Below are 25,114 nucleotides of genomic sequence, written 5' to 3'. Positions count from 1 at the left end.
TGACTTCACCTTTGTGCTTTAGGAATAATGGTCCAAAATTCCTAGAAATACTCCTTAACCTCGTGGACAGCCTTCCCAGAAGAGTTGAAGCTCTAATAGGAGCAGAAGATGGATAAATAACTCTGTGGGTTAGGAATGGGATGGCACTTAAGGTCATGTGTTAGTCAAGGCAGGTGAGCAAATACTTTTGGTAATATAATAATTGAATTAGCACAACATTTTTTATGCATTAAAAACTTCAGTTTGTATTACTGGTTTAGTTCTTTTTCTGGTCCTCCTCCAGACCCCTTCCTTCTGTCCAGTTTCATTTTTAGGTTATCTGGATCTGACCCTTCAGGTGGGAACCTTTGAGGATTGGTGCTGTTTTAAGTCTGATTCACACCTGCACACACATTCACACACTGATGGCAGTGCCCTGCAGGGTGCTAGGCAGACCCCCATACTCAGTGTGGAGTTCAGTCTCCTTTCCAAAGACACTTGGATGCATGCACAGCAATGGCAGAAACTGACCCTGTGACCTTCTGAAAAAATGCTAACTGGACACATTTCTTTTCCTGTTGACTTTATTTTGTTTGACACAGCAGATTTTTTCTGACAAACTTTTTTGCCCTCTTCTTCATCCAAAAGAGAAGTGAGGACTCTCATCCTCTGTAGGACCAAGAGGTCGAAAAATAAAGTTGCCTTGTTACATAAACACACAAGGAAACCACTAAACTAATTTCCTCCATTTGGTCCTTCAACAAGAACACTTTCTGACTCTTCTACTGAACTATTGTTGTCATCAGTTTGTGGTTGAATAATATAAAGAGACATAAACTTTTTGCAGAAAAGATGTTAGAGAAAAAGTTAAAGAAAATTCTGTTAAAACTTCCTGCTGGAGACCGAAAGGGTGTAGAGTTTGTGAGGGCAAAAGTCTGGTCTTCATTGTGTAGACCACAGGCACACAAAGATTTGTAGTGTACATTTCTTTGGTAATAGTATGTGGTATAAATTAAAAAAAAACAATGAGTTACGGTTTACAATCAATATCGTTGTTTTAAATCTTTAATACAAAAAGACAAACATTTTTAATGACACAAACCAGACATTTTTTGTAACACAGCTAGACTGCTTAAAAATATATGGCTATTGTGATCGAAAATGCAAAGTTGTTATTTATTCGAACAGATAAACATTCTGCCATGTGCTAAGGAACACAAAAATACATTCAGTTTTGCTGCTTTGCTCTGAAATACACACACACACACTCCAGGTGTTCTCCATTTCCATTATCTTGATTCCCTTGAATGCAGAGTAACAGGGATCTTCATCCTAGAAATTATGAATTTAACATCAAAAAAGGTTTTTAAATTATACTAATAAGCATTCTTTATATTATTATTTTTATTCTCTGCTTTGAGTCACCAAACCAAGTCTTACCTTTGTTCTGGTCAAGGCAGGAGCTGCATATTTCTCCTCTTGTTAAACAACAGAAATATTTTTTGTTAAACAGCCCATTTCAAAGCATTACTGAAGATAAAAAAGACACTTGTTTCAAGAAAAAAATAATCTTATAAAGAAAGTTCTTCAACTAAAAAATAATCTTGTAAAAAAAGCATCTTAGTGACTAAAGTTTTTTTCCTAAAAAATAGGAATTCTTGGTAAGAAGACTTTTTTTTACCCCTTTGGCTATTTTTATTTTTATTTAAATACATTAACATGTAAAACATTAAAGTTCACCCACCGTTGTATTTGCAGATTTTTGTCTTGTGTATTATGAAAGATTTGATGAAGATCAGCGAAGCTGCCAGAGCTCCTCTCAGGAAATACATGAATAGAGGAAATTTTGATTCTTGCGCTGAGAAAAGTTTGAAGAAAACATTCACAAATCCATATGGCATTTACAAAAAGTACAAACTTTTGTCAAAAGCATCGCTTACAAATAGATTCTTACCTGTGAGGTCCAGCTTGGTCCCGTTTCCAAACAGTATGTGTCCACACGAGACAACAGCACAGTAGTAGATCCCAGCATGAGACTCTGTCAGGTTCTTTATGGGCAGCTCATAGACACAGCTGTGTGTTTGTGTGTTGTTCTTTCTCTCACACTGATCATTCCTGCCTCCATGAGTGTAAATGAGTCCTGGATGAGAGTCTTCAGAGTCACAGAGTCTCCTGCATGGATGTTCTCAGAGGACGACTGATGCACTGAAGTCTGGATGTCAGACGACGTGTCCCTCACATGGAGACTATAGGCCTCCAAAAATGTCACTTTATAAGTGTAAGAACTGATGCAGTAGTAAGTAGAGGAATCTGAGATTTTCACATTTGAGATTTTCAAGTGGTTTTTGTCTTCATTTGTCTGCAGTTCAAACCGTGGATCGTTCTTGAAATCATCTGCAAAAGTTCCAATTTCCTTATGATTGAAAAATTCAGACATGAGTTGTGGTTTCTGTCCCAGAGGTTGTTTATACCAGAAAAAGACATTTGCCCCAGTGCCTTCAAGAAAACATTTTAAGGTCACTTCTTGTCCAACAAAAACTGATTCAAAATGTAAAGAAGCAGACGATTCCTGAGCCCAAGAATTAGCTGAGAAAAAAATTAACAAACATGCATTTCTATTTTTAATCTTTCAACTTTTATAGTTCGGTGTAACAAATATTTATCAAAGCTCTTAAAAGAATGAAACTCACCCACTGTTCCCAGGAGCAGACATGTCACACAGCCTGAAAACACCAGAAGAGTCATTTTTCTGAACCTGCTGAGTCTCACTGAGAGAGGCTAGTTAGTTCTCTACTTTTAAGTGTCAGGACTGAATGTGATCGACCAATCAGAAGTGACTGACCAATCACATGCTCTATAACATTCATCAGTCAATAACTATTATTATATATATATATATATATATATATATATATATATATATATATATATATATATATATATATATATATATATATATTAATTATTATTTTACAGTAGAATATCAGAGACGAGAGAAGTGATTTGTAATTACAGATATAACAAAATGAACACAAAGTTTGCAGCGTTGAAAGATCTGATTGAACATGATACCTGAATATTTTTAATGATAACTTCAAAATGAAAATGTGATACTTTGTAGAAGCAACGTTTCTTTGCAACTTTTATCATCAAAAACTGTAAGATAATGTTTGTATAAAAACACTTGTTTTTAAGTAACCGTAGTTGTCATGATTAGCAAGCGTGGTCGACTCAGGTGCTGGAACCCGGAAGGAGGCTCGGCAGGCAGTGAGGTGAGAATAATGAGGTTTTTAATTAGAAAAGGTCAGGATGGACTTGAGCTCCAGTATCCTTCCAGATTGTCCAAGGAGTGGTTGGAGGGTATTGTTGGCAGCAACCGCGTGATCCGAGACTGGGGTTGGAGAACGTCCGAGCGAGACGGCGAGAGGTGACCCGTGATCAGGTATGCTCCTCCGGTAAGCGAGGTCCTGGAATGAATGTGGAGACAAAAGCAGTTTAGTGGTAAGCAAGAGACAGGCAAGGGCCAGAATCTATGAGAGGCCAGGAGATGCACCATAGGAGTACAACGAACTAGCGTCGGTTACAGGTCCGTGGTCTCCTTAAGAGTCTGCTGGCTGATGAGGATGAGGAGGCGCAGCTGGAGGCATCAGGTGGAGCTGATGAGGAGGACCCGGCCGGGGGCACCGTGACAGTACCCCCCCTCCAACGACCGCCTCCAGGCGGAACAGGGCGGCGATCGGGGTTGGCCCGGAAGAAGTCGTCAACGAGGGAGGGATCCAAGATGAATGAGCGCGGGACCCACGACCGCTCCTCCGGGCCATAACCCTCCCAGTCCACCAGGTACTGGTATCCACGACCCCGGCGCCGAACGTCCAAGACCCGGCTGGCGGTGTAGGCCGGGGCGCCATCGATGAGCCGGGCGGGTGGAGGGGAAGCGGACGGCGGGCAAAGGGAGCTTTGGTGGACAGGCTTGACTTGGGACACATGAAATGAAGGATGGATTTTGAGGGCAGCAGGTAACTTGAGGCGGACACAGTTGGGGTTGATTACACGGTCGATGGGAAAAGGCCCGATGTAGCGGGGAGCCAATTTACGAGAGGTTGCCTGGAGAGGAATGTTCCTAGAAGAGAGCCACACCTGTTGCCCTGGCTGGTAAGAGGGACTCACCACTCGGTGACGATTCGCGATCTGGCAGTTACTCTCTTTGGAACGCAGGAGAGCAGTCCGAGCCTGGTGCCAAACTTCCTGGCAGCGCTGGAGATGGAACTGCACGGAGGGCACCGCCAGATCGAGCTCCTGGGTAGGGAACAAGGGTGGTGAGTAACCCAACGATGCCTCGAAAGGTGACATACCCGTCGCTGCCGAAGGATGGTTGTTGTGAGCGTATTCCACCCATACGAGGTAATCCGACCAATCCCCTTGATTCTGGGCCACCAGGCAGCGTAGGGAAGCCTCAAGTTCTTGATTGGCCCTTTCGGCCTGGCCGTTAGATTGGGGATGATACCCCGACGAGAGGCTGACGGAGGCCCCGAGGGCGGAGCAAAAGGCCTTCCAGACTTGGGACGTGAACTGTGGACCCCGGTCAGACACGATGTCGGATGGTATGCCATGATGACGGAAAACAAAATTAATCAGGATCTGGGCTGTCTCGGTGGCTGTGGGCAGTTGAGAGAGGGGAATGAAATGAGCAGATTTAGAAAAACGATCAATGATGGTAAAAATGACCGTGTAACCATGAGAAGGAGGCAGTCCAGTGACAAAATCAACGGCGATGTGTGACCAGGGTCGGCTGGGCGTAGACAGAGGATGGAGATGACCAGCAGGAGGTGAGTTGGATGACTTGGCCCTGGCACAGGTGGTACAGGCAGAGACGTATTCGCGTACGTCGCTTTCCATGGAAGGCCAGAAGAAACGGCGTTTAAGGAGCATGAGGGTGCGGCGAACCCCACCGTGGCAAGCGATCTTAGACGAATGGCCCCAGGTGATGACATCAGACCTGAGCCTATCGGGTACAAACAGGGTACCAGGCGGGCAGTTAGTATTATCGGGTTTCTCACCTTGGGCCTGTTGCACTCTCGCTTCTATGTCCCACGTGAGGTTGCCCACAAATAGAGAGTCCGGAATAATGGGTGGTGTAGCAGATCCGTCGGTGGTGCTGTATTTTCGGGACAGGGCATCGGGTTTGCCGTTTTTGCTGCCTGGACGATAGGTGATGGTAAAATTAAACCTGTCGAAAAACAGACACCAACGGGCCTGTCTGGAGTTGAGTCTCTTGGCTGAACGGAGGTAGGCCAGGTTCTTGTGGTCAGTCCACACAATAAACGGTTGTTCTGCCCCCTCCAACCAATGTCTCCATTCCTCCAGTGCCAGCTTGATGGCCAGTAGCTCCCGGTTGCCGACGTCGTAATTACGCTCAGCAGGATTGAGTTTTCTTGAAAAAAAGGCACAGGGTTTGAGTTTGCCGGAAGGTGATTCACGCTGGGATAACACAGCCCCTACCCCAGAGTCCGAGGCGTCTACTTCAACAATAAATTGCTTGTGAGGATCAGGTTGAATGAGGATGGGGGCTGAAGTAAACAGTTCTTTAAGTTCATGGAAGGCAGAGTCAGCAGCGTTGTTCCAAACATAGGGAACCTTGATGGAGGTAAGCTGAGTGAGTGGGGCTGCGATGCTACTATAATTTCTTATGAATCTCCTATAAAAGTTGGCGAAACCCAGAAACTGTTGTAGTTTTTTGCGAGACTGGGGAACTTCCCACTCAGACACGGCTCGTAGTTTTGAAGGGTCTGGTTTGATTTGGCCAGCCTCGAGAATGTAACCTAAAAACGCTACAGAATCGACATGGAACTCGCATTTTTCGGATTTAACAAAAAGCTTGTTCTCCAATAAACGCTCGAGGACAAGCCGGACGTGATGACGATGTTCAACTGGGTTATTGGAGTAGATGAGGATATCATCCAGATAGATGAAGACGAAGCGGTTAAGAAAGTCCCGCAGGACGTCGTTTACGAGCCGTTGAAAGATGGCAGGGGCGTTGGTGAGACCAAAGGGCATGACTAAGTATTCATAGTGTCCGAGAGGGGTATTAAAGGCGGTTTTCCACTCGTCCCCCTCTCGAACCCTAACGAGATGGTATGCGTTACGCAGATCTAGTTTCGTGAAAATGTTGGCTACCTGGACGGAGTCGAAGACGGAAGAAATAAGGGGAAGAGAGTATTTATCCTTTACCGTTATTTGGTTTAGCTCTCGGTAGTCAATACAGGGTCTGAGGGTCTTATCCTTTTTCTCAACGAAGAAAAATCCCGCTCCAACAGGAGACGTGGAAGGGCGGATGTGACCGAGAGAGAGCGCCTCCTGAATGTAACTCTCCATGGAGAGTTTCTCAGGTCCAGACAGATTAAATAACCTACCCTTGGGAAGGGGGGCTCCACTGAGGAGTTCAATGGCGCAGTCATAAGGCCTATGAGGTGGTAAAGCACAGGCCTTAGACTTACTGAACACGGTCTTGAGGTCATGATAACAGGATGGAACCTTAGACAAGTCAACATCCTCCTGTTCTGGGAATTTGGCAGCGCCTGAGGTGGGAAGAGCAGAATGTAAACAATTAGCCATGCAGAAGGTACTCCAGTTAACTACCCGGGATTTAGACCAGTCTATTTGGGGATTATGTTGGCGCAACCAGGAAAACCCTAAGATAACCGGGGTTTGAGGAGAGTCGGTAATAAAGAACTGATGGTACTCGCGGTGATTACCGGACGAAATCAGCTGAATAGGTTCCGTACGTTGAGTGATTTTTGAGAGTAATTTACCCCCCAAACCGGCAGCCTTAACGGGAGTGATTAGAGCTTCAACCGGTAGTTGAAGTTGACGAACGAGATTAGAGTCTATGAGGCTGTGTTCAGCTCCAGAGTCAATTAAGGCATTACATTCATGGACATGATTCAGACATGAAAACTTGACAGGCATGAACAGGAAAGGCTCTGTGGTCTTTTCCGACAGGTCCCCTCGCGACCTGTCGCTTAGCGAGGGGTTCGGGAGTTTAAACGGATGGGACAATGTGAAACAGTGTGGCTGGCATCTCCGCAATAAAAACATAATCCCTCGTTGCGGCGTTTATGCCTTTCAGCAGGAGAGAGTTTCGAATGTCCTATCTGCATGGGTTCGTCAGTGAAGCTGCTAGAGGCGTCAGCGCCAGCGGTCGTAGGATGGTGAACCTGAAAGGAATGGTGAGGAACGTCAGAGGAAGGCCGGCGTGTGGTTAAACTCCGTTCTGCCTGGCGCTCACGGAGCCGTATGTCAGAGCGGAGCGCGGCGGTCACAAGTTCCTCAAAAGTATCCGCTTCGGGTTGGGTACATAAGTGATCTTTGATTTTGTCATTCAGGGATTGATAGAAAACACCCTTGAGGGCAATGTCCGGCCAGCCCGCTTCAACCGCCAAAATCCGGAAGTCTATAATGTGGTCGCTCACCGGACGGTTACGCTGCTTAAGGCTGAGTAACCGCCGGGTCGCTTCCTCCTGTTTGCGTGGTTGGTCAAAAACTAGTTGAAATTCACCTATGAAGCGGTCAAAGGGGAGATGTGAGAGTGGATGGGTGGCCAAAAAGGCCTGGGCCCACTGAAGAGCTTTGCTGCGGAGGGAATTGACAACTAAGGAAATCTTGCACTGATCTGAATGATAATACCGGGGTGCTTGTTGAAAGAGCAGTCGGCACTGTAATAGGAAACCACCGCATGTTTCTACGTCACCGTGAAAAGGTTCCGGCTGCGACCGGATGTTTTCCTCCGGGGAGACGGAAGTGACGGTGGTGATGTCATCCGAAGCGGGAGGTGTAGCAGCGGCGATGGGGCTAGAAGCTTGGGCCGAAAATCCGGCTAGGGTGTGCGTGATGCTGTCCAGGCGGCGGAATAACTCCTGTTGAGCAGCGGACATTTGTGAGAGGGCATCAGACTGACGACTGAGCAACATACCTTGTTGAGCGATGGCAAGGCGGAGTCCCTCCGGGTCAGCTGAGTCGGAGGAAAGGCTAGTTCGTTCTGTCATGATTAGCAAGCGTGGTCGACTCAGGTGCTGGAACCCGGAAGGAGGCTCGGCAGGCAGTGAGGTGAGAATAATGAGGTTTTTAATTAGAAAAGGTCAGGATGGACTTGAGCTCCAGTATCCTTCCAGATTGTCCAAGGAGTGGTTGGAGGGTATTGTTGGCAGCAACCGCGTGATCCGAGACTGGGGTTGGAGAACGTCCGAGCGAGACGGCGAGAGGTGACCCGTGATCAGGTATGCTCCTCCGGTAAGCGAGGTCCTGGAATGAATGTGGAGACAAAAGCAGTTTAGTGGTAAGCAAGAGACAGGCAAGGGCCAGAATCTATGAGAGGCCAGGAGATGCACCATAGGAGTACAACGAACTAGCGTCGGTTACAGGTCCGTGGTCTCCTTAAGAGTCTGCTGGCTGATGAGGATGAGGAGGCGCAGCTGGAGGCATCAGGTGGAGCTGATGAGGAGGACCCGGCCGGGGGCACCGTGACACGTAGTAATGGTATTGTAGTACGGGAGCCGGTTTAGCTCGTGCTGGTTCGCGGCGCCTTCCATCCGTGAAACCAGGGTTCGACTCCGGGCTGCTCCCTGTTCCCTTCTCTGCCCCTGTGCCAGTTCCAAGCCCGGTTTGAGAAGGTTGCGTCAGGAAGGGCATCCGGCGTAAAAAACATTGCCAAGTTTACCATGCGACTTGTTCGCTGTGGCGACCCCTGATGGGAGAAGCCGAAAGCGGAAGAAGTAATGGTATTGTAGTAGGTTTAGGGGATGTCATCTGGACTTGGTTTTAAAGTTGGAAGACGTTTCACCTCTTATCCAAGAGGCTTTGTCAATTCTGAAATAGCTGGTCTAAGAGCTGGTATATATGCGCTCATGGGGGAGGAGTCAGACCTGAAACTGGAGGTGTTGTCCACTTAGCCTACGTGGTTTCGGGTCTGGATGAATGAGAGTCTTCATAGACGTAGTAATGCTAGTTTTACATACAGCATGTTCTAGAAAAAATGGATTTGTGAAGTCAAGTCACACTATAAACACTCTTCCTCCATGCTGTTGTGACTTGCCAACCTCAATCCTGTAAGACCTCTGACAGCATAACACGCTAGTGAGTGCTTGATGCCTAATCTAACTCAGTGGTCTTTTAATTAGTATTATGTTGTTTTGTTTTTTACTAAAAAAAACAATAAAACAAAAGTGTCTGCAAAGAGGAAGAAGTCCATCAGAAATTTGCCTCCGAGTTGTGAGCAGGGCTGTAAGCCTCCACTAATTTCCCATTATCCCTTTGTTTACACTCTCTCCTGCTAGCTTACAGCCGCTCACAACCCCAAACTAACATGCAATCGGATGCATCAGAATGGAATGGAGAAGAGAGCTTGTGGAATGCCCACTATAGTTTGTACGTAACAATGACAAACATTTTCAAATGTTAGCATTGCAGTACATACTATACTGCTATGCTAATGAGCTGTTCCGTGTGTCACCAGTATGAGACCACAAACTGGTTTAATGTCATACAATTTTTTTACAGACCAGACTATAGGACGTGTCAGATAAATACAACAAATGTATTCATAAGATACTCATAAACAACAGCCTTCAATCCACTATGCATTAGGGTTGGGCGATGTCCCGTAAATTGGCTGTTGACGATGTTTGCTGTCAACCATCGGGATGGACGATGACATCGCCTGGAGGGGGGGGGGGTGGGGTGGGGTATTTTTACATTTTTCGTTCTTATATAACTGCTATTCGTTATTTTTCTTTTTTCATTTTATTTCCCAACTAATGACTAATCCGCGATGATCCAGTATAAACTGAGGGAAGTGACTTTAACAAAAAAAGTAACAAACAAAATAGAAAAGAAGTGTAGTCCGCTCCCGCACTTAACTAGCGAATTGGACCGGCGGAGTGCGGATTTACAGCTTTGTGTTTGATGGAAAGGGGGGGGGGGGTACATGAGCGGTATATGTGGGAGATTTAAGACTGCGATCCGTCCCGCAGCTCTAGGGGTACGAGCTACCGAAGTCAGAACCGGGTCTAAAAGTGTGTGTCTGAGCTGAGCACAGCTCGGATCGTCAGCACACACAGCGGTTTGAGCTTCAAAGCAGAAATGTCGCTCAGTCCTTAGAAAACATTCAAACAATCACGTGGATTTGTGTTTCCAGTCGTGTCCCGACTAAATAAAGGCTGATGTTATTCACAGCATGCAGCGCCACCCAAAGCTAATGTTGTTAGCCCGTGTTAGCATACTGCTAATCCTGGCTTTGGTCAGAAAAAGCACTGACCACACGGATTAAAATTCAAATGATGAGCGAACAGGTGTTTCATAATAACCGTAACATTATTAAAAGCACGTTTAAAAGATCATCCCGTATTTTACCGAGCTGACATGTCAATGTATATAGCCGCTCGGCGCTGTTTAACATTGTTTTGTATTGAATTGTTACATTCAATAAAGTTTGAAAAAAAAAAGCCGCTCGGCGGAATTTATATCCTTCCAGTTTTCAAACCCTACTGCGCATGTGCGAATGATTTTTTCCGACGGAAAGTGTGACCTTAGTGAACGTTTTTATATTCTGAAAACATTTTTCTGGGCCCATGTAAATGGTTGGATTTTAATCCGACCATTGATCCCCTCAAGATATTTTGTACATGTAACCGCGGCTTATGGTGTTGACTCGCAACGTGGTGGGGGCGTGGCATCACGATGGTGGTCTCTCCATCGGGATGTCAGTCACCCATCAGGATGGACGATGATATCGTCCATCGGCACAACCCTACTTTGCATAGAACTTTATTATTAAATAACTTTAATAGCAGTGTCTAGTCTACCATACATCAAAGAGCCGGTGTTGTTCCAAGCACGGTGAGGTTCTATAGATGCAACATTACTGTAACCGACATAATGGCAAGAATTGAAAATTTTATCATTTTTTTCAAATTGTCTTTGGTTAAGATTTCATATAAAAATGAATGATGTGCAGGTAGAATTAGGAAAAGTGCATTTTCTGTGCCCCAATCTGTCCTCAGCCTGGTTTCATTTGAGTTTACAGCTACATGACCTTAAAAACATGTTTATGCTATTCATGAATTACATTTATGCAATTTCATTTTTGTAAAAATAAATAAGAAAAAGTTTTTCATTATCTTTAGCTGGTTCAGACACCAGGTGACTCACAGCTCTCCTCATGGGGGCATTGGTTCGTCATCTAACGTGTTTTTGCAGGTAAGCTGTGGATTCTAAAGAGTTGTTTCTTTATGCTTTCACCATTGAGTACCTATCTGCCCTTTATCTTGGTTTTTGGACCACCTAGAAATTCATCCTCTACCTCCATGCACCCTCTGGAGTTTCCCCTCCTTCTTTCCCTCTTGTCATTATTCACATCCAGACGACAGATCACCACTATACCAGCCACTACTCCATCTGCAGGACAGCTCCTTAACCTCCTAGTGGTTAGAGGAGGTTACTACACTGACCCACCTGATCCTGCTTGTCTCCTTCAATTAGTCTCCTCCACCACCAGACCTGGCAAACACTTAAACAACACCCAAACGTAAGTAAGGTTGAAGTATGTGAGCTGCAGACTGTTTTTTGGGATTTGTCTTTGTTAACAGGTTGATTGTCCAATGGGTGTGCTCCCAATTATTGAGAATTCTTCTCAGGTGTGTTCCCTGTGGTCATGCCATGTGACTGCCTATTTAAACTGCACCTGCACCAATAAACAATTGATTGTATGTTCTAACTGCAGACTGTGTCCCAGTGTGTGCTTTTGCTCCCCTTTAGAAAGCCACGTTTAACAGGTTATGGGCCCAGATGCACTGATGTTTGCCCAGACATGGTGTGAGTAGCAAAACAGTTTGATAAGCTATTGTTTCAAACTTTTGGAGTGCCAGCACCATGAGTGAAAGGACAAGTTCATGTTGGTCTCGTCTTGTGTTTGACGGAGACGAAAAGAATTATGAACTCTGGGAGACAAAGTTTTTGGGACATTTGCGGTTACAGAAACTGAAGGATACAATTCTAAATGAACCTGCCACAGATGCGGATGAAGACACACTGGCTGAGGATGCAGCGAAAAATGCTGAAGCATATGCTGAACTTATTTAATTCCTTGATGATAAAAGTTTGTCTCTGGTCATGCGAGAGGCCGCTGATGATGGGCGTGGCGCTCTCAAGATATTGCAAGACTCCCTGCAAAAGTTAAGTGGTGAAAGTGTGACTGATTACATCATACGTGCTGAGACTTCAATCATAGCGCTGAGGAACGCCGGAGAAGTTTTGAGTGATGGACTACTGGTTGCAATGGTCTTAAAGGGGTTGCCAGAATCATTCAAGCCTTTTTCAATTTTTGTCACTCAAAGCGATGAGACCCTCTCTTTTGCAGATTTTAAGACCAAATTGCGCAGTTATGAGAACACTGAAAGCATGCGTACCGTTTTATCCCTTTTGGGGTCACGGGGCTGCCGGAGCCTATCGGGCCACTTGTGGGCGAAGGCAGGGGGGACACCATGAACAAGTCGCCAGTTTGTTGCAGGGTAGAATGTCCTCACTCACAATTTACTCCCGCACTCACACCTATGGTCAATTTAGAGTTGCCAATTAACCTATGAAGCATGTTTTTGGATGGTGGGAGGAAGCCGGAGACCCCGGAGAGAACCCACGCATGCACGGGGAGAACATGCAAACTCCACACAGAAAGGTCCCCCACTGATGTTCTGTTTTTCACGTCCCCCAGCCGGGACTTGAACCGGGGGCCTTCTTGCTGTGAGGCAAGAGCGCTAACCACTGCGCCACCGTGCGTCATGGGTGCCCAGGCACAGAAAACTAGTGCCCTGTCAGGTGCAAGGATGCGAAATGCAGAGAACAGAGACATTGAGTGTTTCCGTTGTGGTCAGAGAGGACACAAGGCAAGACAGTGTCAGCGTGGTCAGCAGTGGTACAGCCAAGGCAAGAGCAACACACGGCGAGGAGGTCGGAAGCAGCAGCGACAGGACAACGCACGCGGAGTATCCGAGGAGACGGATAACACCTTTGCCTTCTTGGTGACCGCTGATTATCAGCCAGGGAGCGAAATCACCAGAAAAGGGTTGATGGTGGACACTGGTGAAACATCGCATATCATTACAGATCTTGCTAAGTTTAAGAGCTTTGACGATCAATTCCAGGCTGAAACACACTGTGTGGAACTGGCTGATGGGACAAGGTGCAAGGGGGTTGCGGAGCGCAGAGGAGAAGCACCGGTGTGGCTGGTTGACAGCGGGGGACGTCACATTTGTGCCACACTGAAGCAGGCGCTGTATATCCCCTCCTATCCCCAAGACATCTTCTTTTGTGAGAGCTGCAACTTCCAACGGAGCAACAGTAATCTTCAAGGAGGGAGAAGACGTCCTGAAGTACAAAGACGGTACACGTTTTCTTATTCATGAACACAACAGACTGTTCTATTTGCCTACGGTTCCTGAGAACAATAACTGTGATCAATCTATGAGTTGCCATAACATTCAGACGTGGCATGAGATTTTTTGACATTGCAATTATAATGATGTTCAGAAGTTGGAATGTATTGTTGATGGCATGTCAATTAAGGGTAAAGTACCTAAATCTATGCAATCTGAAGTGTGTATTCAAGGTAAATTCATTCAAAGTAGGAACAGGAAGTCTGATGTAAGGGCAACGTTGGCATTAGAGCTGGTACATACTGACTTGGCAGGGCCCATTAACCCAGAGTCCAATGAAAGGTTATAGGTATGCACTTTCCTTTTCCGATGACTACTCCAGTGCAATGTTTGTGTATTTTTTAAAGCACAAAAGTGATACTTTGGAAGCTACAGAGAGATTTCTAGCTGATATAGCTCCATATGGCAAAGTTAAATGTATCAGATCTTATAATGGTACCGAATTTGTTGGACAGGGTTACCAAGCACTACTTCGCAGGAATATGATTAGACATGAAACATCAGCACCATACTCGCCACACCAGAATGGTACTGCTGATCAGCATGATCAGGCACAGATCAACATTGATTACTGCTATAAGATGGTTTCGAATGTGCCTCAAACTTTTAGAGAGGCTGTGACTTCATCCAACTCAAGAGAGTGGATAGATGGAATGGATGAAGAGATGAAATCATTGCAGGAGAACAACACATTTACTCTGACCACTTTGCCTGAGGGCAAGAAAGCAGTGGGGGGTAGGTGGATCTATGCAATCAAATGTAATGCTGATGGGTCTGACAAGGTATGCAAGGTAGGCAAGGTATGTTGCCAAGGGATATAGTCAGGAGTTGGGAGTAAATTATGAAGAAACTTTTTCTCCTACTGTTAACCTAACCAGTGTGAGAGTGTTAATGTAGAAAGCTGCCCAGGAAAGCTTGATCCTCCACCAGATGGATGTTAAGACAGCCTACCTACATGCACCAATTGATTTTGAAATTTACATGGAACAGCCAGAGGGATATGATGTAAAATCTCAGACAAATGAGAAAATTGTGTGTAAACTGGAAAAATCATTGTATGGGCTAAAACAATCAGGTAAAAATCGGAACAAAATGTTACATGATTACCTGTGTGAAAACAACTTTGTACAAAATCCAGTTGATCCTTGTGTTTACAAGAGAGAAACAGAATATGAAAAAATAATAATATTGATATGGGTTGATGACTTGGTCATAGCTGCCAGTGATGGAAGAGTTTTAAAAACTGTCAAAGATCTGGGCAGGCTGAAAACTTTTTTGGGTATTACCTTTGATCAGTGTGATGGTGAAGTGACCATGTCACAGCAGAGTTATATTGATAAACTGCTGGAGAGGTTTAACATGCAAGATTGTAAACCCAGGTCGACACCTTGTAAACCCAAGTTGTATTACACTGATGGTGGTAAAAAGATGAGTGACCCCAGGAAGTACAGAGAGGCCGTAGGTAGCCTAATATACCTTTCCTCATGCACTAGACCTGATCTGAGTTATGCTGTTAGCAGATTGTCACAGTATTTCAGTGAACCAACAGAAGAACAGTGGACAACTTTAAAGCATGTACTAAAATATCTGAAAGGCACAAATGATAAGAAACTTTGTTACAGGAAAAGTGATGAAGGATTAAGGCTGTGGGTTTACAGTGATGCAGATTGGGCAGGTGACACCAATGACAGACGTAGTACTTCTGGTTATTGTATTAGCCTAAGCAAAAATGGACCCCTGATTTCCTGGAAGACCAAGAAGCAGCCAACTGTAGCACTGTCAACATGTGAGGCTGAGTACATGGCTTTAGCTGCCACTATACAGGAATGTTTGTATTTGACTCAGCTGCTTCAACATTTCGATGAGTATCAGTATGACAAAACTGTGATCTATGAAGATAGTCAAAGCACAATTGCACTGGCAAAGAATCCTGTAAATAGACAGAGATGCAAGCATATTGATATTAAATATCATTTTGTGAGATCAACTGTAAACAATGGTGAAGTGTTTTTGAAATATTGTCCAACGGATCAGATGGTTGCTGACCTAATGACCAAACCAGCAACAAAACTAAAGCTACTTACCTTTTGCAGATTCTTGTTTGGATTGTTAACAGGTTGATTGTCCAATGGGTGTGCTCCCAATTATTGAGAATTCTTCTCAGGTGTGTTCCCTGTGGTCATGCCATGTCACTGCCTATTTAAACTGCACCTGCACCAATAAACAATTGATTGTATGTTCTGATTGCAGACTGTGTCCCAGTGTGTGCTTTTGCTCCCCTTTAGAAAGCCACGTTTAACAGTCTTTTTTTTAAATCCCCCACAAAAAAGCCTTCACACAAGGTTACATTAACAGTAGCTGCGTTTTATGGGCAAAAGTAATCGGAAAGATTGGAAATGCGTTATCTAACCACACCGTTCGGAATACTCTGCCCCGGTCAGACTCGTTCGGATCAAAATTTCTTTCCGATGGAGATAGGTGGGTTATACCTATCGTTTATCCGATCGTTGAGCATGTAAACGGTTCATTCGTGTGTCACTACTGCTCTGGTTTACGTTATGCATAGACAGTGTTTCACTCCAGAGAAAGCCTTGGAGCGCATACGGGACCGACCTGCTGCTCTGCGGAGGCCCCGTGAAAAGCGCCGCTCCGCTCTCGCCCCGCTGGCTCTTCGCCTCTCTTACATCCTCACGAGGGAGATTTGTGTTTCCAGTTGTGTCCCGACAAAACAAAGACTGATGTTATTCCCACACATTTACGTGCAGCCAAGATGCAGATTGCAGCATTTCCCGCACGGTCCTGGATTTTGTGTCCATCAGGCTAATGTTGTTAGCTCGTGTTTATAGCCTGTCCTAACCCTTCTTCCAGCTCCGTTCTTCCACAAAAAAAGCACTGACCACACGGATTAAATAAAACGATGATCAAACAGGCGCTTCATAACATTCATGACACTAATAAAAAGCACGTTTGGAAGATTGTCTCGTATGTTACCGAGCTGCTGCTGCATAAATGTCTGTGGCAGCATTTTGTTTACAACGGGACCTATTTCCTCTTCCGGGATTTTTTTTACCACTACTGCGCATGCCCAAATGATTTATTCCGACCGAAGGTGAGACACTTGAAGGTTTTTCTAATTGGAAAAAGGTTTTCTGTGCCCATGTTCACGGTTGAATTTTAACCCGACCATTTATTCCATCAAGATATTTTGGCCATGTAACCGTGGCTAGTGTTTAAGTGATAAGTGGGCACTCATTCACCTTCTGTGCAGGTCTGGCTGTTAGAAAGTAGGAAATCAAACAATCGGAGTGTAGTTGTGGGCATCCCATGAGCATGTTACATGCAATCATGTATCACCTTCACATCCTGTGCATGCAGCACCTGTTTACAAGCAGTAAGAGGCCAGGACTTGAACTAGCAAAATTAAGTGCAGGCCAAAATAGCTATCTGGCAGCATCACCTTTATATATATCTACGTGTAACTTACATTCTCCTTACAAACACTTCACAATACACTTAGTGCACAGCAGTATGTTCCATTTTCAATCCAGTAAGGTGCCCACATAAACCTCTGGTGAACTAAAAGGCACATCTGCCCTCCCTTTTTGCATCCAAACACCTGCAGCACCTGTACGGGGGGTTGACCCCTATGGGAGTATGTGAGTAAGGCATCAGCGCTGTTTGATTAATAGACAGTTGGGAACCAAATGTCATTTAAAAATATGAAAAACATCTATGCAGCATTTTGGACTATTTCAACAGAAATTTAAGCAATCAAATATAACTTTATTCATTTGATTTTTACTCAGCATTCATGTTTCTGAATTAAATCTCTGAGGTCTGTAAACGTTGAGACGTTTGGACATTTATTTAGTTTTAAATCACATGTTACCATTTGCTGTCACAACTTAGAAAAAAAAACAAGCTGAGAGTTTAATTCTGGGAACTTTGCTCCAGTTGTGGAGAGCTTTTTTGTTTAAGTCCCTACTTTTACATTTATGAAGCTAATGGAGTGACTAGACGCACAGTGACAGACAAATTCCACACTCTCAGTGCTGACCACATTATTTAACAAAAGAAAACCAACAACCATTTTTCTACTAAAACCACTTTATTTCTGGTCAAAGGGGTTGCTGGAGCTTATCAAATACTATTGGGCAAAGGCTGGGTAAACCCTGGAAAGTTCTACAGTCCATCACAAGACCAAACAGAGGCGGACAACAACACATACTCACATCTGAGAAACATTTCTAGAAACAACACTTGAAATATCAAGCATGTCTTTGAAATACATAAAGAAAAAAAAAAAGATGCTAAAGAGCATGTGATTGTTCAGTCACTTCTGATTGGCCGATCACATCCAGTCCTGACACTTAAAAGTAGAGAACTAACTAGCCTCTCTCAGTGAGACTCAGCAGGTTCAGAAAAATGACTCTTCTGGTGTTTGCTGGCTGTGTGACATGTCTGCTCCTGGGAACAGTGGGTGAGTTTTATTTCATCAACTCCACAAGCTAAAAAATTAAGTATATAAATGCGTGTTTGTTTATTTATTCCTCAGCTTATTCTTGGGCTCAGAAATCTTCTGCTTCTTTACATTTTGAATCAGTTCTTGTTGGACAAGAAGTGACTTTGAAATGTTTTCATAGAGGGACTGTAGCAGATTTTTATTTTTGGTATAAACAACCTCTGGGACAGAAACCACAGCGCATGTCGGAATTTTTCGATTATAAGAAAAATGGAACTTTTTCAGATGATTTCAAGAACGATCTACGGTTACAACTACAGACAAATGAAGGCAAAAACCACTTGAAGATCTCAAATGTGAAAATGTCAGATTCTGCTACTTACTACTGCATCAGTTCTTACACTTATACATTCACATTTTTGGAGGCCTATAGTCTCCATGTGAGGGACACGTCGTCTGACATCCAGACTTTGGTGACTCAGTCGTCCTCTGAGAACATCCATGCAGGAGACTCTGTGACTCTGAACTGTACAGTCCACACTGGGAGCTGTGATGAAGAACACAGAGTTTACTGGTTCAAAGACTCTGAAGACTCTCATCCAGGACTCATTTACACTCATGGAGGCAGGAATGATCAGTGTGAGAGAAAGAACAACACACAAACACACAGCTGTGTCTATGAGCTGCACATGAACAACCTGCATGAGCCTGGGATCTACTACTGTGCTGTTGTCTCATGTGGACACATACTGTTTGGAAACGGAACCAAGCTGGACCTCACAGGTGAGTTACAGTGATATTTGTGGAGAGTTAACATAGAGTTTGTGAAAAAAAGTTCACATCAGAAATGTGTTTGTGTGACTCTCTGCAGGTCAGACAAACTCTTTGTTGGTGTATTTCTTAACTGGATCTTTGACCTTCATGAGCATCCTTGTTGTTTTTCTGGTTTACAAGATAAAAAGACAAATTTGCTTCCAGTCTAAAGGTACAGAAACTATGAATCTCAGTTTTCTCTCACAGTTCTCTGAACATGCTGTTTGCAAATGAACATTTTGTCTTTTAACACCAGATGAAGGGTCAGCAGCTGCCTCTACACCACAAACAGAGGTTTGATATCATCTCAATATTATGACAAATGTTATTGTTTCAAAGGTTGAAGTAAAGTTTTTATTTTCATCTTCAGGCTGAGAACAAAGACACAGAAAGCCTCCATTATGCTGCTGTTAATGTTAAGAAGTCCAACAGATCAAGAAGACAGAAGAACGGAGGCAACACCGACTGTGTTTATGCCAGTGTGAGACCGCAGAACTGAATTTGTTTCAAATAAAAATATTTTCTACAAAACTACAAATCTACTTTTTGATTTTTTATAATAGATACTCTTGTTTGGAATATTGTCCCCAACTTTTGGATATTTGAAATGTTATTACTTTTTTCTCTCATGAACTCTGGAGACTCAGGTGTGTTTTCATCTGTTTGTACTGTCATGATTTTGATGAGAAGTGAAATTCTGGAAAAATAAGAACCTCTGTGCTTATTAAAACTTGTTTTACATTTTTTCAAGATTTATTTATTGTCATTGTAATTAATTCAGCTTCTTTCATCTAACTCTGTCTTCTGGATCCTCTCCTCTAACACCAGCTACATTCATGTCATCATGTCATCCATAAACCTCCTCTTTAGTCTTCCTCTTGACCTCTTGCCTGGCAGTTCTAGACTCAGCATCTTTCTATCTACATATTCACTGTCTCTCCTCTGGACATGTCCAAACCATCTCAGTCTGGCCTCTCTGACTTTATCTCCAAAACCTCTAACGTCTTCTGTCCCTCTGATGTCCTCATTCCTGATTCTATCCATCCTGGTCACTTCCAAACAGAACCTCAGCATCTTCATCTCTGCTGCCTCCAGCTCTGCTTCCTGTCTTTTCCAAAGTGTCTCCATGCAGAACAACATGGCTGGTCTCATCACAGTTTTGTTCACCTTTCCTTTCACTTCAATTCAATAAATTTATTTATATTTAATATTACAACAACAGTCATCTCAATGGGCTTCAAACCAGTAGTTTGTGTAATAAACATGAATCATAAAGAACATAAAGCTATAGAATCAAATAGGTAATGGCTAAACTAAGCTGAACAGACTAAACTTAACTGGGTATCCCTGCACTTAGACCTTCCTTCTCTGTAAGAAAAAAACTTCAGCTGAAACTCTTTTATCACACATCACACCTGAAACTTTTCTCCACTCATTCAAACCTGCTTGCACTCGCGTCTTCACTTCTTTTCACACTCTGCATTATTCTGGACCGTTGATCCTACACATACACTCTTCCACCTTTTGATCTCTTCTCCCTGTAATCTCACTCTTCCACTTGTGTCCCTCTCATTCACACGCATGTGCTCCATCTTGCTGCATCTAACCTTCACTCCTCTCCTTTCCATGGCAAACCTCCACCTCTAGCTTCTCCTCCACCCGTTTCCTGCTCTCAATACAAATCACATCACAGTCCATGGTGACTCCTGTCTAAACTCATGTGTCAGCCTGTCCATAATCACTGCAGACAGGAAGAGGCTCAGAGCTAATCCCTGATGTAAACCCACCTCCACCTTGAACTCCTGTCAACAGTACAGCATACTTCACCACTGTCTTACAGTCCTCATACATGTCCTGCACTCCTCTAACATACTTCTCTGTCGGTCCAGACTTCCTCATACAATACCACAGTTCTTCTCTGGGCATCCTGTCAAGAGCTTTCTCCAGATCTCCAAAGACACAGTTCAAGTCTCTCTGACCTTTCCTGTACTTCTGTATCAACATCCTCAAAGCATATATTGCATCTGTAGAGCCCTTTTTATGACATTGAACCTATCTGCTGATCACAGATGTTCACTTCTGCTCTTAGTCTAACTTCAACTACTCTTTCCCATAACTTCATCGGATGGTTCTTCAGATTCACTCATCTGTAGTTGCCACAACTCTGTGCATCTCTCTTATTATTAAAAAAGGGCACCGTCACACTTCTCCATTCTTCAAGCTTCTTCTCACTAAGATCCTGTTAAACAACTCAGTGAATAACTGAGTTTGAATTATAGTATTTTACTGAAAATAGATAATAAATTCACATGTGTTTGATCTTTTAAAGTTAGATATGAAATCCTAATTACAACAGTTTTGCATTTCAACACAACAGGAAACAAGAAACATAAAAATGATATTTTTATATGAATAAGATTAACTTCAATTCGTCCAGTAAGAAGTGTAAGGTATGATGAATAAAGACTTTAAGAAGATGTTTATGATTCTGATTCTCTGTGAGCTTCAGGATTCAAACGTAGTTCTTTTAACATAAGAAGTTCCAAGATCTGCAAAGTATTGAAGATTTGTTTTTAAAATTTAATAAATAATGATATATATTTTGTCCTAAGTTCACCAACAAAAATATAAAGCTATGACTTGGCATAATATTTATTATTCATATTAAGTCCAGTCTAGATCTCTGGTTTAGTTCTGGTTCTGGTCCTCCTCCAGACCCCTTTCTTCTGTCTAGTTTCATTTTTTTAGATTATCTGGATCTGACTTTTCAGGTGGGGGTTCTTTGAGGTTTGGTGCTGTTTTGACTTTAAGTCTGATTCACACCTGCACACACATTCACACACTGATGGCAGTGCCCTGCAGGGTGCTAAGCAGACCCCCAGAATCAGTGTGGAGTTCAGTTTCTCGTCCAAAGACACTTGGACACTTGGACAGCAAAGGCAGAAACTGACCCTTTGACCTGCTGATAAGACGCTGACTGTTCTACCTCTGCACCACTGCTGCCCCATATTTTTTTGTCCTTTTGACTTTATATGGTTTGTCACAGCACTTTTTTCTAGATAATTTCTTGTCCCTCTTCTTCACCTAAAGGAAAAGCTAGGACTCTGATCCTCCTCTCGAAAAATAACTCTGTCTTCTCTGCTTTGCTGATTGGAACCAGCTGTGGATACTCACCTCATCCTGCTCCAGCCTTCATAAGGAGATCCAGCTCCAGCATTCATCGCCAGTTCGTTGCTCCTAATCGTTGCTTATGTCTGGTTACCACGTTTTGCTTTGTATTCAAGTTTACCTTGTACTTACCTCGCCTTGTTGCTCCGCTGTCAGGTTTTTGTCATCACGAGTATCCACCTGGTCCATCCTCTCCACGCCACGTTCCTGTCTCGCTCATGCCTGTCAAGCCAAGACTCCTGCCAAGAACCTCTTCGGTACCAGAGCCCGTTCGCCTTGCTTCGGATCCAACTCCTAAATCATTCATTCGGCAAGAATACTGACTGTGCTTCACCTGCTGATGAACATTTTCCACGCCACTGGAAAAATAAATTTCTTAAACTACTATTTGGCCTGAGTTTCCTTCTGGGTTCCAGCATCTGGGTCTGCCACGTTATACGTATCATGAGAATACAAACACAAGAAAACACTCATATCAATCTCCTGCGTTTTGGTCCTCGAACAACAATACTTTCTGACATTTTTACTAAAACTATTGGTGTCAGTAGGGTGTGATCGATTAATCAGAAGAAAAACTAACTTTTTGCAGAAAAAGTATAAAAGAAATAGAACAACAGAAAACTTGGTTAAAACTTCCTGTTGTAGACCACAAAAGGAGCAGAGTTTATTAGGTAAAAAGTCTGACCTTTATAGTGTCAAGCACAGATTCACACACACATACACAAAAAAAAATGTAAAGGTCTTTGTGAATAGTTGGGTAATGTAGGTGTCAGAGGGGGAGGGTGAAGCCCCAGAGCTGCCACAAATTTAGGGATCCACTGGGGAGTTTGCCAGTTGCTCCAGAGACAGCCAAAGCCTTTGTAGGTAAAAGGTTTTAATAAAATACTCTAAAACCAGTAAAGGTTAAAAAAAAAAGACAACCAGGATGACATAAAACACATTTAAAGCTGTCGCATCAAGAGTCTTTAGGAGAACGATGGTGAGATGTCCATGTGACGCTATAGTCCAAGTGTCAACCTTGACGTTCGTCCCGCCTAAGTTCTTTGCATGAGCCGGCCTGCACTCCAAGCCACCAATTCACATGCAATAAAAATAAGACCAACCCACAAATAGTTTTAAAAGCACTAAAACAATCATGCAAAAGACTGAAAGTCAATCCCTAGAAAACCCAAATAAAATCCACTGGCGACTGAGCTAATATGGAGTCCTAAACTGTTCTTAAATAAATAAATAAATGTGACCTCATGCAAATACACAATCAACAAACAAATCTCTCATAAATATATAAAAAGATCATGAAATTGTGAAAAACCTGCAAAGAGATTGTAAATTAGTCATTATATTTTTAAATATGTTTCATTTTTCATTAAAAACCTGTTCATTATTTTAAAACAGCATTTTAAAATATTCATTTTAATCATGTTGGAAATATATAACTCCACATGTTGGTTCCAATAGTCCTCTCTCTGCCCTCGCAGGCCACACATTGTTTCCCATTAGAAAAGAACAGCCTCACTGCTCTGTGTGTAACCACACCCTCCCACACAGGTGTCCCTCATTCACTATCAGCAAGTTGTGAAAGCAGTCACATACGACCTGCTGACATAGGCAAATAAAAAAAAGAAACAAGTAAAGGCTCACTGTCAATTTCATAGGTTATAATTTTTATTACAGGGCAGACATAAATCAAAACCTTTGGTCTAAATGCAAAGCTGAAAAAAGTGAAATGGAAGGTAATCATCTTGCCAGCAGGAAAAACATTCTGAAGTTCTGACTCACACTAAACAAAGACATTTAGCTTTGCTGCTTTGTTCTGACATACACACACTGACTTGGGGTGATTTGCAGCAGAGGGTGAACTGGCTGGGATGAGGGTCAGCACCGCTAAATCCAAGGCCATGGTTCTTGACCGGAGAAAGATAGTTTGGCATCTCTGGGTGGGTGCAGCGCTCCTTCCCCAGATGGAGGAGATAAATATCTTGGTGTCTTGTTCAGAAGTGGGGGAAGATGAGAGTGTGAAATCGACAGGCGGATTGGAGCAGCGTCCTTAGTTATGCTGTAGCTGTACCAGTCTGTTGTGGTGAGGAGCCACAAAGCCACAAAGCTAACCTCTTAATTTACCGGTCGATTATTGTTCCTATACTCAGCTATGATCATGAGCTCTGGATCATGACCGAAAGAACGAGGTCCAGAATTCAAGTGGCTGAAATGAACCTTCCCTGTAGAGTGGCTAGTCACTCCCTTAGAGATAGGGGGAGAAACTCGGTCACCTGGAGAGAGCTCAGAGTAGAGCCATTGTACCTCCACATCGAGAGGAACCAGTTGAGGTGGCCCTGGCATGTAGTCCGGATGCCTCCTGAACGCCTCCCTGGTTAAATGTCCTTGCTCCTAAATATTCCACAGTCAACTTTAAGCTCTGTCATACCAAATGGAAAAGTTTGGGAACAACAGCAACACAGCCACAAAGTGGTAGACAGTATAAACTGACGGAGAAGGGTCAGTGAATGCTGAAGCACATAGTGCAAAGAGGTCACCGACTTACTGCACAGTCAATTGCTACAGAGCTCCAAACTTCATGTGACCTTCAGATTAGCCCAAGTACAGAATGCAGAGCGCTTCATGGAATCGGTTTCCATGGCCGAGCTGCTAAACCCAAGCCACACATTACCAAGTCAAATACAAAGCGTCAGATGCAGTTGCGTAAAGCACGCCTTGACTGGACTTGAGAGCAGTTGAGATGCTTTCTCCAGTGTGATAAATCACTCTTTTCCATCTGGCAATCTGATGAACAAGTCTGGGTTTAGAGGAGGTTGCCAGGGGAACGGTACATTTTGGACTGCATTGTGCCTAGAGTTTGACAACCTCATCAGACTCCAGGAGATCAGACACAAAGTCATTACTGATAATGTCAACTTTCAGAACATTGATGATGTCAGCTTGGCCACAATAAACAGGGTTCTCCGGGGCCAAAAGATGCAGATTAAGCAGGTCTATAGGGTTTCCTTTGAGTGCAACTCTGCGCGACACAAAGGCCTACATTACGAGTATGTGCAGGTAAGTATACATCCATGTTCAGAGTACAGTTAGTGTTGCACTGTTGCAGTGCAGTGCAGTGTTGCAGTGTTGTACTGTGTTGCCCAGTGGCCAACATTACTTCTGGACAATACTGTACTTCCTGATTGACTGTTGTTCTAAACACCTGTGCACTTTC

At 43.6% G+C, this 25,114-nt stretch overlaps 1 protein-coding gene and 4 long non-coding RNA genes across 5 annotated transcripts; 3 read left to right on the top strand and 2 right to left on the bottom strand.

Annotated features, from left to right (window-relative positions):
* Window positions 1-3,183: 3,183 nt before the first annotated feature.
* Window positions 3,184-3,426, top strand: LOC111949288. The gene is made up of 2 exons (XR_002875300.1): window positions 3,184-3,251; window positions 3,317-3,426. It is a non-coding gene; the product is annotated as an uncharacterized LOC111949288 (long non-coding RNA).
* Window positions 3,253-3,583, bottom strand: LOC111949289. Its single transcript, XR_002875301.1, has 2 exons — window positions 3,533-3,583; window positions 3,253-3,446 (listed from the first exon to the last, which is right to left on the bottom strand). It is a non-coding gene; the product is annotated as an uncharacterized LOC111949289 (long non-coding RNA).
* A 4,073-nt stretch (window positions 3,584-7,656) lies between these two features.
* LOC110014849 lies at window positions 7,657-8,257 on the top strand. The gene is made up of 2 exons (XR_002289852.2): window positions 7,657-8,082; window positions 8,148-8,257. It is a non-coding gene; the product is annotated as an uncharacterized LOC110014849 (long non-coding RNA).
* Window positions 8,084-8,500, bottom strand: LOC105353773. The gene is made up of 2 exons (XR_908504.3): window positions 8,364-8,500; window positions 8,084-8,277 (listed from the first exon to the last, which is right to left on the bottom strand). It is a non-coding gene; the product is annotated as an uncharacterized LOC105353773 (long non-coding RNA).
* A 9,338-nt stretch (window positions 8,501-17,838) lies between these two features.
* Window positions 17,839-19,412, top strand: LOC101165792. The gene is made up of 5 exons (XM_004086755.3): window positions 17,839-17,940; window positions 18,016-18,705; window positions 18,794-18,907; window positions 18,992-19,029; window positions 19,106-19,412. Exons 1-5 carry the CDS (start codon window positions 17,886-17,888, stop codon window positions 19,232-19,234), a joined length of 1,026 nt encoding a protein of 341 aa, XP_004086803.1. The 5' UTR covers window positions 17,839-17,885; the 3' UTR covers window positions 19,235-19,412.
* Window positions 19,413-25,114: the final 5,702 nt, after the last annotated feature.

This window comes from Oryzias latipes, chromosome 18 (genome assembly GCF_002234675.1).
Source record: "Oryzias latipes chromosome 18, ASM223467v1".
NCBI lineage: Eukaryota > Metazoa > Chordata > Actinopteri > Beloniformes > Adrianichthyidae > Oryzias > Oryzias latipes.
This window is presented reverse-complemented; position numbering and strand designations above follow the sequence as displayed.

Excerpts from the sequence above, each read along its gene's own strand:
- LOC101165792 (XM_004086755.3), top strand. The coding sequence starts at position 17,886 with ATGACTCTTCTGGTGTTTGCTGGCTGTGTGACATGTCTGCTCCTGGGA. Across the intron at positions 18,706-18,793 it reads AACCAAGCTGGACCTCACAG|GTCAGACAAACTCTTTGTTG; the intron begins GTGAGTTACAGT and ends GACTCTCTGCAG. Across the intron at positions 18,908-18,991 it reads AATTTGCTTCCAGTCTAAAG|ATGAAGGGTCAGCAGCTGCC; the intron begins GTACAGAAACTA and ends TTTTAACACCAG.